Below are 13,972 nucleotides of genomic sequence, written 5' to 3' on the forward strand. Positions count from 1 at the left end.
CATCATGTGGAAATCTACTGGAATGTCTGGAAAATCCTGTCCGTTTTAATACGACTTCACCAAATCTATCATGAATACTTTACGCAGACTTTGAGCCACTTTCACTCTTTTATAAATTAAAAAAGGACTGATGTAAATGAAATCAGATGTCAGTGACACAGAGAGGTGAACTCAAACTATTTGGTTCACTTTACTCTCTGGTGTCAGTACTTTCATGACTCGTTCTCCTCAAATTAGAGCTCATTCATATTTGACCAGACTTTTAAATCCACTCGCAAACTGTGAACTTTTATCACACAGAGACAAAATAATCAATTCTCAACAATAATATCTCAACCGTGTTCGGTTCCGAGAGGTTTAGTCCGAGTCATGAAGTCAGAGGTGCGTTGCTCTCCATGTGTGTTATATTCTGTTTGTGGGTGAATTTACAGCCGATAAGTGACAGAAAGCACGAAGTGTGCGCGTTCTATTCGCGGGTGGAGTTTTGTTTTTTAGCTTTCCTCGCAAAGAAATAGAAGAAAAAAAGAAAAAGTGGCCTAAAAACCGATCAATCAGCCCCGGAATCGATCATGTGGGGAGCCAATAGGGGGGCTCGCATCCCTCAGCCTCTCTGCCATTGGACAGACAGGGCAGACTGGAGCGATCCATTCGGTGCAGCTGTGGGGGGGAGAGGCACCGGACGACACTGAGGGGGGGGGGGGGTCTGTTATTTAGACTAAAAAGATGCTTTGAGACGTTTCCACGACTCAAGAACACGAGATGTGGATGAATTCCTCTGATTCTGCACACAACAATAACTATAAATATATTACAAACAGTTCTTCCAGAATAACTTGAAGAAAGTTGTATTTATTGTTCTTTTGATGGAGGTTGACACGTATCCAAACACTGTAAAGGCATTTCTGTTATTAAATATGATGCATTCATGCAAACGTAAGAGGCGGAGAGACTGTTTAGGAGATTATAGTGAGTTAATAGTGAGCTACCGAAACCTGCAGGACTGGATGTTTGGCTCTGTGGACGCATGCAGCCAATCAGAAGCTGAACGTGCCACGATTATGCCAAAGTGATTTATGATATGAAAGAAGCGAATACTCGTAAAGTTCCATGCAGTCAAAACTCAGCTTCCTAACATACCTGAGAGCCACGCTGGTGTCACAAGCAGAGCGGGATTCAGGACGCTCGATCCAGAACACAGACGTTCCGGTGGTTTATAAACGGCTCCGGACTCAAGATGAAAGCGTCTCTCTGAGAACCGGACTCGGATGCGCCGGTACCTCTGTGGACACTCGGCTTCGATCCCCCCGCGTCGTTGTAGCTCGCGGTGCGGTCTCGGCAGGGTCCTCCCCCTTTTTGTTCACCCCCCCCCCCTCCTCTCCGCACGACTTGCTGCAGCCCGGCGCGTTGTGTAAGACGCGACCTGTTATGGCCACCACTACTTCCGGGTTTCGGCAGTCTGGTCCAGATCCTCCGCTCCTCCTCAGCTCAGCACACACATCCCCATTGTACACAAACGGAGGAGGGGGGGGAAGAGAAGGCGGCTCGCGCATACACACACAGACTCATACGCGCGCACACACACGCCATCTATGCGCACACACGCACGGCATCGATCGTGGCTCCTTTAAGAAAAGCCTTAGCCAGAATTATCACCCCACCTCCTCTTGATCTCCTCGAGACGCGTTTGCATAAGAAAATCAAGCCGGCAGCCGAGAGTGATCAAAGAAAGCGAGAGGAGAAGCTGCTCCATTTTTTACCCGTGATTGTGACCGTTAACGTTTAGGTGGTGCCGGTCCCGTGGAGACGCGCGTCGGACCATCATTCATCCGGTACTTTTGACAAGCCCTCGCGTTGTGACTGACAAGCGGAGTGGCAGCGAGCCATGAGAGTCGCCAGTAGTGTTTGAGGGGCTGTTTTATTTTTCAGCCTGGTTGTTTTTTATTTTTATTTTTTGGGGAGAAAAGAAGGAGCCTCGCGCCGCTGCCCTCGAGGATAGCCGAGGACCTATTCACCGCGCCAGGGCGAAACTTGCGCAGAGAAGCGGGGGCTGGCTGCACCGGAGAAAAAGCAAAAGAGGCATACGGGATTTTGGGCTGAAACATCTTCCCCGTTTATTTGGATTTTCTTTCTTCACTTCGTCTCCACCCTGGCCTCAGAGGGGATTTATCGAAGCTGAAAGGACGACCAGGGAGTGAGGAGGGTTATGGCGCAACGGGTACGTAGGACGATCCTTAACCCACCTAAAACAAAAGTTTCTCTAAGTCTGCCGTGCCTGAACGCAATCCCGCACTGTAACGTGGCTCAATGACACACTAGACCCGCACGGACGCACACACTCGCGGCGAAAGTTTTCTGTCGTCTTCCCTGACACATGGAGACACTATTGTTTTTGTTGTGGCGTCTTTCTTTGGCACGGCATTACGCACGGCCGCACTCCGCAAACCGGGCCCCGCTGAGGGACGTTGGAAGCGTGATCATATCTCACATCGGCTGTGTTTTTCAGATCAGTTATGACAGGGCCAGTTACTGGAAGCGAAGTGGGAGGGGGGCAGAGAGGCAAAAAACAAATCTGCACATTTCTGCTCGGACTAGATTTTCATATTGAGCGGAGAGTTTTTGAACAAAACAAAAATCACTTCACAAAACGTCCTTCAGCGCGTGATATCAGCACAATGGCAGTTTGTTATTTTTAGCACTGAGGCGACGACGAACGCTTTGCCGCAGACACTTGCTCCGGAGCAGCCGGCTTGGAGCTTCACGCGGACACTAAACGGTGTAAAAAGCGAGATGTTGTGACACGCTGGACACGTTGAGCCGCTTCGTTTGGCACCGCGCTGGGGTTTGCACCTCTTTGCCGTTGGGATCTAAAATGCTGTGATTTAAGTGATAATGCTTTTTTAAAACTCTTTTCCTCGGCACTTCTAGAGGGCACTATCAATAATTCAAGATCTGTTAAAGAAGCCAACCCCCAACACAGCTTTTATTTCGCCCTTTTAAATAAAAACAATCATACTCGAATCAACATTTCTGCGTTTTAACAAACTAGCAGCGTTTAGTAAGAACCACCAGACTACTGCCTAAAGACACAAACACCTTATTTCACTTCAAACTTGACCCGTGAAAAAAACCGTTTTGAATGTCCACTTCTTGCTAAACATTGTCTGACAAATAAAACACACAACACGCGCTAACTTGCGTTTGCTGCATGCGCTAATCACAGAGTGCCTGATGGGTAATGCTGCACAATTATGAGCCTTTAAAATTAGGAAACACTGCAATTAACAAGTTGAAGACGTTGTACCCAGTAAACAAGCAAGTCTGCTTATTAATGATAATAACAGCAATAACAACAATAATTACTATAATAATAATAATAACTAGCTATGTAGCTGAACCTTTTTGGCCTCGCAGTATTTTATGAATATATTGAATCATTTATATGAATTGAGCTGCAATAGTCACTGAGTAGGTTGAAAAGCTTCCTTTAAAGTGGAGGGGAAGAGGGGGGGGGTTCTTGTTCCCACTAAACAATCTCCTGATGAACTTAATTTATACTTCTGTCTTCAAAACCCTGTTTTCTTGTAAAAGAGTAAAACATCAAACCTCTGCTTTTGTGTCACGAGGGTCAGTGTGTTGAAAAGAAAAGCTCGCTTCACTAGTGTCAGGAAATCTCTTTGAATTCAGAACAATGTTGAAACAATGTCGACTTGTTTTGGATATTCATGAAACTATGTCTCCCTGATGCCGGAGTTTGACTTTGACTCTCTTTTAAAACCTGTTTCCTGACTTGTGCTTTGATAGCAGACTTCTGAGCGTGTTGCTGTGCATGTTGATCCACCGCGGACTGTTTGTTGTGTGCAGTACGAAGACTTGCCCCACTACGGGATGGACGGGGTGGGCATCCCGACCACCATGTACGGAGACCCGCACGGCGCCCGGTCCATGCAGGCGGTGCACCTCAACCACGGGCCCCAGCTGCACTCCCACCAGTATCCGCACACCGCCCACACCAACACCATGCCTCCCAGTATGGGCTCCTCTGTTAACGACGCTCTCAAGAGAGATAAAGACGCTATATACGGGTAGGTGCGAGCCCTCGGTCCCTCGCGAGGAAGGGGGGGAAAGCTCGCTCTGTGGCGGGCAGGCGTGCATCCAGGCCTGGAGGGGGAGAGTGGGGAAAGCACCGGCTCTGTGCCCGGACGGAGCCCAGAGTGCTGCAGAGGCGCTGGGGAGGAGAAGGGCTGCTTCCTTTGTGTTTTTGCAGTTAAGAATTGTATGTTTTCTCACTTCGTTTCTGCTGGTGAACAAATATTAAACACTTATGGAGTTTATCTCACGCATGTCCTGCTATTTAAGTCACTGGAAAAAATGCATTTTGACTGTTATATGATCAAATATTATAATTACAAGACAAAGTCCACTTTCATTCGAGCTTAATATTGTTTGAGAATTTAACTTGCTTAATTCATTTTTAAAGTTTCATCATTTATGTGCAAAATTACTCTTTTAGCCATTTTAATTAATTGTGTTTAATGTGCCAGCAAAATTAAAAAAATGTCACGTTTAAAGAAGAGCTCGCATATTCATGTCGTTTATTAATTTACAGGAGTTAATTACAAAAGAAAGATTGTAAGCGTGCTGTGTTCACTGCAGCGCGTTCTCCTCGTCTCACGCCAGACGGACACACATTACCAGTCTGCGCGTATTTACCCCGACGCCTTAAACAATAAATAATCAACAAATGTGCGCAGCTTCAGAGGCTCTCGCCAAGCAAACACGCGCGCGCACACACACACACGCGTGCGTGCACGCCTGGGCTCCAAAGGGAGACCTGTGCGAGGAATAGTTTGACTGACTCTAAAGCTTTTACGCTATTAGGCGCGCCTAGATTTAATCACAGAAGTCTGCCCGCTGTTTGCAGCCCTTCTCCGAGCCTCTGCACAACATAACAGCGCGGCTGCAGCGGCAGCAGCAGCAGCAGCCGCGGTCCCCACGGGCGAGTTGTAGAGGAGCATGGCTGGCCAAATCTAAGCCCGCAGTGGTCTTGACCCCGCGCGCTGTTCTCTCTGGTGACATTTGCTATTGTGTGTGTGTGTGTGTGTTCCCAGGCACCCCCTGTTCCCCCTGCTTGCACTGATTTTTGAGAAATGTGAATTAGCGACGTGCACCCCCAGAGAGCCCGGGGTGGCGGGAGGAGACGTCTGTTCATCGGAATCCTTCAATGAGGACATAGCGGTGTTTGCAAAACAGGTCAGGAACGTTTTTGTGCCGTTTGTGCGTAAAGTTGAGAGAAAATAAAATGCAATTGACTAATAAATCAATAAAAAACAATCAAAATGTTTTAATTTCATCGGGTATGTTGACTGTGTAAAGTATGAATTAATGCACCATTTTGTCACCACTTGCATGGTGTAAGTGATTTGCAACTGTCCTTTATATTAATATATTTTCTGCTTATTTCTTTTAGATTCGGGCAGAAAAACCTTTATTTTCATCGAATCCAGAATTGGATAATCTGGTAAGATACATGATATATTTATATATGTATATGGAAAGTGAGTGTATTGTTTGCATGTTTATGTGTGAGTCAGAGAGTCACGTGGTGCTGAAGAGTCAGAGCAGGATTGGAGGTGATTTTTTGGGGGCCTTTTGATATCACGATCCCCCCCCCCCCCCCCATGAAGGGCCGCTTGTCAGGCAGCTGACGGACCCTCTGAACTCCAAACTTCTCCACTCCGCAGTGTTGCTGCTGACGTGACGATGAAGCGACGTCTTCCTCACCTGCTGCCTAACAGCTCTCTGACTCCCGCATGTCTGCTCTCCGCACTGCAATAACGTCCACGTCCCACATAAAAACCCACTCACATGAATATTATTTTCCTTGTATTGAGATCAAAACGTGGCCTGTTTAATATCGGCTCTAATTCTTTTTATTGTTATTTTAATTTTTCAGATGATTCAAGCCATTCAAGTTTTACGATTTCATCTTCTGGAGCTGGAGAAGGTAATATTCTTCTTCTTCTTCTTTCATTTTCTGTGACACTTTTTCAGACCTATGGTGCTGTGTTTGCAGAGAAGAAGTATTTTTTTGCTCGTCGGTTGTAATTAGCGTCAAAATCAATCACGGAGCCGTTTTCTCTTCCGCGTTTAATCACGACGCAAGCTGTTACAACTGGAACGGATATCTCTCTGTGCCCCAAAACTCTCCCCGCGTGCTTTCATGGAGTTTAATGCTGCACGAATCGCACGCAAGGTTGAAACATAGAGCGAACTTTTCTTTGTGGAGGGCAGAGAGGCCCCCGGCTGCCATCTGTGGAGAGGAGCGGCAGCAGTGGGTGTAAAACCGCGTCAGATGGACTACGGAAGCCCGTAAAGTTCACTTCAACCTCACACCGTGGAACATTATCAAAGCTGTTGGAAGTTTGTTGCTTTATTAAAACGGATGACACGAGCACGTGCTGTAAATAAGAGGCCGTAAACGGTTCACCACCAAATATAAATCCAGTTTAACGCTCTTTCTGCTCTCTTTTTCTGCCCCTCTGACATTTTCTCAGCTCCTCGATGCGCCACATTGGCAGTGATAATGTAATAAGTGGACGGAATTAAACAGTTTACCTTAAATGTCAGTCAAGCGGGTCGCCCTCCTCTAATGGCACTATACCCGGGGCATTAACACGCGTGTTGAGTGCGTTGGAGCCCCTGAGCCCTCGTGTCGCTGTCAATTTTCAAAGATATCTCTATTTGAGAGGAGAGACTATATATTTATATGTATATATATATATATATATATTTATATATATATATATATATATGTATATATATTTTAAAGTTGCTATTACAAAGGCCCGGATGGAGCAGCGCTGGCTACACGGCTCGGGACCTGGACTCAGAGCAAAGGGGAAGATGCAAAAATAGAGTTTTTGAACATATTTAGACTCATAATTTATCACAGCGCCAAAGCAATAAGGTGTTGCCAGTGATCAGTCATGCCTCGTGTTCACTAAAATATATTTTAGATGCAACAACTGCGCTGTGATCCCCCCAATACAAAGCTCTCCGGGGCTCTTTTGCATGTCAAAGGCTGTCATTGATGTGTGTGGTTGCACATGATGTGTGATGATGATGATGTCGTCCTTCCTCTCTCTCTGAAGGTCCACGAGCTGTGTGATAATTTCTGCCACCGGTACATCAGCTGCTTGAAAGGCAAGATGCCCATCGACCTGGTCATAGACGACCGGGAGGGCGGGTCCAAATCCGAAAGCGAGGAAATCACGAGATCATCGGTGGCCCTTGATCAGGTACATCTCTCTCTCTGTCTGTCACTGTGTGTGTGTGTGTGTGTGTGTGTGTGTGTGTGTGTGTGTGTGTGTGTGTGTGTGTGTGTGTGTGTGTGTGTGTGTGTGTGTGTGTGCGTGCGCTCATGCTCTCCCTGCTGGCTATTCAGCTATTCTGGGTCACTACTCTGCTATTTGCATATCATTAAGGCCGTTTTACATTCCGTCCATCGGAATGAAAATTCCTCTCTGAATAATGTTGCTATTATTGGCCCATTAAAGACTTGAACCCGGGACCGACCTGAGGAGATTAGCTCGGTAAAAAAAAAGAAAAGGCATCGGCACAAACTTGACCTGCTTCGTGTCCATTTTAATTTAGCGCCTCTCTCCATTTTTCCTCGCCGTTTTTATGCCACTAAAAGCGGTGTGGAGAGAAAAAAACACCCCGGTCCCCTCGGCTCCTCTGTTTGTCTGGAGGAGGAGGAGGAGGAGGAGGAGGAGGAGGAGGAGGAGGAGGAGGAGGAGGAGGAGGAGGAGGAGGATGGGTCTGCAGACTGCGGGGCCGAGGTGCCGTCCTTGGGTTTCTCCACTGTGGAGTTCACGGTTCATTACGTGTCTCGTCAGTATTTTCCCTCAGACATGAGTGCACATTGCTTGTGGAGAACCCTGCTCTTCTTCCCTTCCTGTCCTCTCGCGCTCAGAAGGTTTCTTCTCTGAGAGCCGCAGAAGAAGCAGCAGCAGCAGCAGCAGCAGCAGCGGGTATTAAAGGTAGATTAGGGAGCGTTTCCCCCCTTTTGTGCCGATATCAAGAGATAACCGCGGCCTTCATTATGTGCTCCACTGACTGCTGGCACTCCGGGGACATTGTAGTGCGCGCGCACACAGGCATGACCCTAATGGTCCACACACACTGCCGTTAAATAATGATAACAGCAAGCCATGATTAGAATTATGCAAATCTGGATTTTTTTTATTTTGTCGGCCATTAATAGCTCGAGTCGCTCGAGACGGCGCTGCAGACTGTGAGACCAATAAGTTAAAACTCATCCAGAGCTTTCAGAGCGTCTACGGATACCGACGAGGGGCAAAATCAAGTGGCCAAATTAAAGGGATTAGTTGGATCGTCCGACATAAAAAGTAATGAAGCGATTAGGCTAAATAATTTAAATCCGCGGACTTCCATATGGTTGAGTGGCTGGTCTGAGAGAGAGGCAGCCACCGGCTTTTATGTTCTGGGCTGAATGGCAGGACTGGGAGCGGACTGGGAACCCCCCCCCCCCCCCCCTCTTCCCCTCCACCCAAGCCCTTATGTCTGATTATGGAAATGAGAAAGATCACCCGGAAGATTATACTTCATTTAATCCAGGAGCAGAATTAAATAACACAGACGCCACTTGTGCATTTAAGTGTCTCTTTGAACGGCTCCTTGTATCCTCTCAGGGATTCACTTGTCTCTCTTTCTTTTCTTTTTTATGATTATAGATAGGTCAGGACATGGAATGAAGCCTTATGCTGTATGGAAATAGAGAGTGTGTTAACCCCCTTGGGTTGCAGGTATATCAGGAAAAACAAGTTGTGCTCGAGGCTCTGATGCAGATCTTTAATTGACTAAGATGAAGATGTGGCCTATATATATATATATCTATATATATATATATTTATATATATATATATATAAATATATATAAATATATATTTATATATATTTATATATATATATATATATATATTTTTTATTTATTTATATATATATATATATATAAATATATATATATATATATATATATATATATATATATATATATATAAAAATATATATATATATATATATTTATATATATATATATAATAAAAAATATATATATATATATATATATATAAATATATATTTATATATATATATATATTTATATATATATATATATATATATATATATATATATTAATGCGGCGACGGACCCTTTACATGCAGCCAATTCAGGGCCAAACCACACAAGCTTGTGTTTACGCTGATGTGACAGAATACTGTGACCTACAGGCGTAGTTTGCATTGCAACGCGGGTGGGGGGGCATTTTTGACAGATGTGTAAAATGAGGGCCGGGCTGCTGTGGTGGGATAATGTGGAGGCTGTGTGTAAATGGGCATGTCCAAACAGAGGGTGCATGCCTCTCACAGCTGAATATATTAACGGCAGTGCGCTTCATCACTCAACTAGCCGCTCAACATATGTATCTATATTTTGGGAGTTTTGTGGGTATTTCTGTATGACATGTTATCTGCGGTTGTTAGGCATCCTGACATCCTGAACGAATTTGCGTTTGTGTGTGCATTATCTCTTTCCATATGTATTTTTAATATATGCCCTCGGGCATAAAGTTGAAGTGGACTGAAAGAAAAGAATTTGCACAAAAGAACAATGTTAACAAGATGGAGAAAGCAGGCTCATTTATTCATAAACCAATTTATTCCAGTGAGGCGACTGCAGCAGAGGAGGAGAAAAAAATACTTTGAATTTATTAAACTCAACAATCCAACAACGCTGACTCTCTCTGCTGCATTTGCACCCTCGCGTCACGTAACAGTTTGGAATATTCTTCACATATCTTTACGTTTAGCTTTGTTAGCCGCCCCCCCCCCCCCCCAGAAGAAAAGCACAGCAGAGCTGAGAGGTGAAGAAGTCACAGAGGCTCTGCGCCAGCTTGTGAATGCAGCCCAGCCAGTTTGGGCTCACCCTCCTGTGTGTGTGTGTGTGTGTGTGTGTGTGTGTGTGTGTGTGTGTGTGTGTGTGTGTGTGTGTGTGTGTGTGTGTGTGTGTGTGTGTGTGTGTGTGTGTGTGTGTGTGTGTGTGTGTGTGTGTGTTCAGACTGGCCTGATAAATGCAGCACCCCCCTCAGGTGCTATGTGAGTGGAGTGACTGGTTAGCACCAGTTGGACTTCTTTAACCCTTTCCCTGCCTGCTTCCCCTCGTTTCTTCTCTTTGGGACGTTTCCACACATCCCTGCTTTGACTTCAGCTGTAAAGAAACAAAAGCGACGCAGTGGAGTTCCAGTACGAGTGACTTTGATGTGGAAGGGACGACTTGTGTGCTGCTGATTGCGTCCCTCTGTTTGCTCCGCTGCTCATGTTCACCTCAGTCTCAAAAGGAGCGCGGAGGTATTTCCACGCCGTCGTACGTCATTTTCGCACAGTTGCCTTTTTAATTGCACAGAGAGCGCGAGAGGGGGGGGCCGCGGCAATTTGCTAATGAACTCCGAGGGGCCGGGCTCTCTCTCTCTCTGCTGTAGAGCAGAGCACTACTAATGGTGCTGAGGACTCACTCCGGGCCTCCAGAGCTCCTCCTCTTGATTGAGCCGTGCAGGCTGTAGTGGGGCTGGAAATAATTGAAATTGTCCCATAAAAGCATCGTTCTGCTTGCCTTTCAGTTGTGGAAGTGAGAGAGTCGTAAGTGAGGAGCGCTCAGCAGCTGACCCGTTGAGTTCAGCAGGTATTCTTCGATAATAAAGAGGTTTTATTGACACTGAAATCGTGTATAAATATCCTCCAATCTCAAGTGACATCTCTACATTTGGGAACTAAATGTTTCCTGAACGAACCCTGTGCCCTGTGTGAGCTCCGTGCTGTTGGTCACCGTGTAAGAATTTACTCTCGATAGCGCTATCCCCCCCCCCCCCCCCCCCCACAACGATTGGCACCACGATGCCATACAAGTGCTGGTTTCCAGGTCAGCGTGGGACCCAGCAGTGTTGGTTTAGGTCACTCTATCGCGGTCAAAGAGTGACCCCCCCCCCCCCCCCTTCCTCTCCAAACTCAATGGCAACCCTGACCGCCGGGGTCAGCCGCTGTATTTTTCCGAATCAGTGCCGTCGCTAATCTATCGGCTGCCGGTTGAAGTATGTATCGAGTTACTCTCTCTCTCCTGCAGCCCATCGGAACACAAACTCTTGAATCATCGTGCCGATTGTCGGTAATAGCAGCTTTTGTAGTAGAATAGAGGAGAGGTTTTGACCCCCCCTCCTCCTCTACCCCCCCCTCCTTCTCCCCCATTTTTCTTTTTTCCATCGGGGAGTGAATGCAGGGCGGCTGTTCAGGATTCAACAAGTGATACAAAGAGGCGACACCACGTGACTTGTGTGTTTCTTAGCCTCTTCATTATTGTGCTGGAATAGCAAGTAGGGGTGATTGTGATGAAGCAACTCAAGGCCGGGGGGTGACTTCAAAGAACCACGGCGTCAGCAGCTTCTTTTTTATACGTTTTTTATACATTTTCAAACTTTTTTTTCCATTAGTTGCTTTTTAAAATCATATTTCTGGAAACTTGTTAAAAAACGATTCTCCCACAAAATCCCAACTGCAAATAAAGTTCCTGGCTTGCGTCTCGTGTTACTTGTGATGGGCGGCCATGTCCGTCCCCGAGGCCTGCTGTGGTTTCTTTGGCTAAGGAAACAATAACCTGGCTTAACACATGTGTACTTAGCTAATGGAAAGTCCCCCCCCCCCCTTAAACCCCCTGTGAGCCCCTGACAATGGGCCACCGTCTCCAAGGGACCCGCCGAGAACATCCCAGCGCTGTTTGAGCTAGGCTAGGCTAACGCAGGAAAACCACCGCTAAAACGTATCATCAACAAATTACGCCCGCCTTTTTTTTTTCCATTCGCATCTGAATAAAAGGGAAATATGCTTTGAGAGCACTCCAGCTCATGTTTGTGTTTGGACTCACAGACGGGGTAAACAGCAGCGAGAGCTGAAGTGGAAAGAGGCCACGGAGGAAAGAAAAGAAATCACTTTGTCGGTTTCCGTGAGTGTCATCTAAACGGACGCTGAGAGCTCTGGTAATTATCTCAAACGTGTAATTATCTGCGCTCGTCTCTGCGAGGTTAACCCGGCGGTTTGAAGGAGTACCTGACGGCTATTCAACGTAGCATACTTAACTTACTCAAGAGACCAAATCCAGTTCTTCTCCCTCACCCCCTTCAGCAATTATAAGGTTATTTCTTCTTTCTTTGTCTATTGTGGAGAGTTTGGGGAGGAAGGGGGAGTGCAGAACAGAATGGGAGGGAGGGAGGGTCTTTTGCTCTCTCACTCCCCCCTTTTTTATTTTTGCGCCACGCATACCATTATCAGCCCTCTGTTCTGAAGCACAGATATTGCAGCGAGGAGGAGGAGGAGGAGGAGGAGGAGGAGGAGGAGGAGAGAGAGCGGACGTAGTTGCCTGGCCGGTTATCACGGAGGCAGATCCTGCTTTATCTATCACAGTGGAACGCAAAGTAAACAAGAGGTTTTACAATAGCTGGCCTTTCAACCCCCCCCATCACTCACAGCTTCTCCACCAGCTGAGTGGGAGAATGTGTCTCGCCGCTGCAACACAAGCCGTTCTCACGCGTTTCAAAGTTGAGGCAGCAGTGCTGCCCAGCTAAAGGTCACAAACGGTGTTCAAGAAAAACAACCTGCTGGAGAACATACGCACCAAAGCATTCTGGGGGATGGAGTAGCCCGGCTTGTCGTCTTTGATTCAGATGTACCACCACTGAAGAGTGCGTGTGTGTGTGTGTGTGTGTGTGTGTGTGTGTGTGTGTGTGTGTGATATTTGTGTCTGCGACGCTAAGTATGCACATACGATTATTCCTGCACGCTCGCTGGCACGGAGTGAGAAGTAAATATCCATATCATCACAAAAGATATTTCAGAGTGAGGAGAGAGGGGTGAGGGGAGGAGGGGGGGGGGGGGGTGCAAAGCACAACAACCTGAACCATTTTCTTTATTATTGCAAATGAATTGGCAAGGCAACATTTCTTGCATGAGCGCTTGTATGATGTGGGGGCCTGGCACAGCGAGAGAGGGAAGCGTCAGTCGCCTGCACAATGAGAATGCATTGGATTGGAATGCATCACCGATCATAGCGGAATCAGAATTTCCAGCAAGGAAAATCTTTTCATGGCGAATTAGGGAGGTGGAAGGAAGAAGAAAAAAAATGGTAATGAAAAAAAAAAGGTATGCGCGGCTCACGAGCAAGGGTTCCCTTTGGAGCGGCAGATTTAAGAACTTCAGCTAAAGCTAAGGCAGGATAGAACGCGGAAAATAGAATTTACCAAACAATTGAACATTGAAGAGAGAGAGAGAGAGAGAGAGAGAGAGAGCGAGAGAGAGAGAGGGAGAGAGAGAGAGAGCGAGAGAGGGGGGGAGAGAGAGAGAGAGAGAGAGAGAGAGAGAGAGAGAGACCATGGCGGCTCATTAAAGGCACATAGAATGAACCAAGCGTGCAGGCGGACGGCTCTGCAGCTTTCTGTTCGTGCGTCTCTCCGTCTTGTGTTTTTGCAGTTGGACCTCCACGATGTCTTGTTGGCGCAGGGTGTGTGTGGGTGTGTGTGTGTGTGTCTTGTGGTCAAGGTGTGTGAGGCGCAGTGTGTTTGCATAAGGTAGATAAAAGGTGTGTGTACAAGCTTTAAAGTGTTTTAGTGTGCGTGCGTGCATGCCGTGTGCCCTGTGTGCACCAGCATGTGTGTGTTGTGTGATCTCAGCCGTGTGTGTGTTAATTGAGTGTCGGATCAGAGCCGGGCCCGTTCCGTCCAAGAGGCGGCCTGACTATAAATAAACTCCACCGTCCCCGCGGAGATGCCACCAGGCCCTGGCCCCGCCCCCTTTCCCATGGGGCCTCGGCGGGCCACCTCCCAGCAGGCAAAGCGCTCTTTTGTTCAATTAC

General features: G+C 46.8%; 1 protein-coding gene across 1 annotated transcript in view; it reads left to right on the forward strand.

The window, feature by feature from the left end:
• Window positions 1-1,469: 1,469 nt before the first annotated feature.
• LOC306797537 (homeobox protein Meis1-like) overlaps window positions 1,470-13,972 on the forward strand; it is a gene marked incomplete at its 3' end in the record, with an annotated part of 31,549 nt that continues 19,046 nt past the window's right edge. The window contains exons 1-6 of the mRNA XM_079297458.1: window positions 1,470-2,215; window positions 3,862-4,082; window positions 5,109-5,250; window positions 5,468-5,518; window positions 5,954-6,004; window positions 7,152-7,298. Of these exons, the coding sequence (XP_079153584.1) occupies window positions 2,204-2,215; window positions 3,862-4,082; window positions 5,109-5,250; window positions 5,468-5,518; window positions 5,954-6,004; window positions 7,152-7,298 (624 nt within the window). The remainder of the gene's footprint in view (window positions 2,216-3,861; window positions 4,083-5,108; window positions 5,251-5,467; window positions 5,519-5,953; window positions 6,005-7,151; window positions 7,299-13,972) is intronic.

Source organism: Melanostigma gelatinosum (assembly GCF_949748355.1).
Source record: "Melanostigma gelatinosum genome assembly, contig: scaffold_198, whole genome shotgun sequence".
Lineage (NCBI taxonomy): Eukaryota > Metazoa > Chordata > Actinopteri > Perciformes > Zoarcidae > Melanostigma > Melanostigma gelatinosum.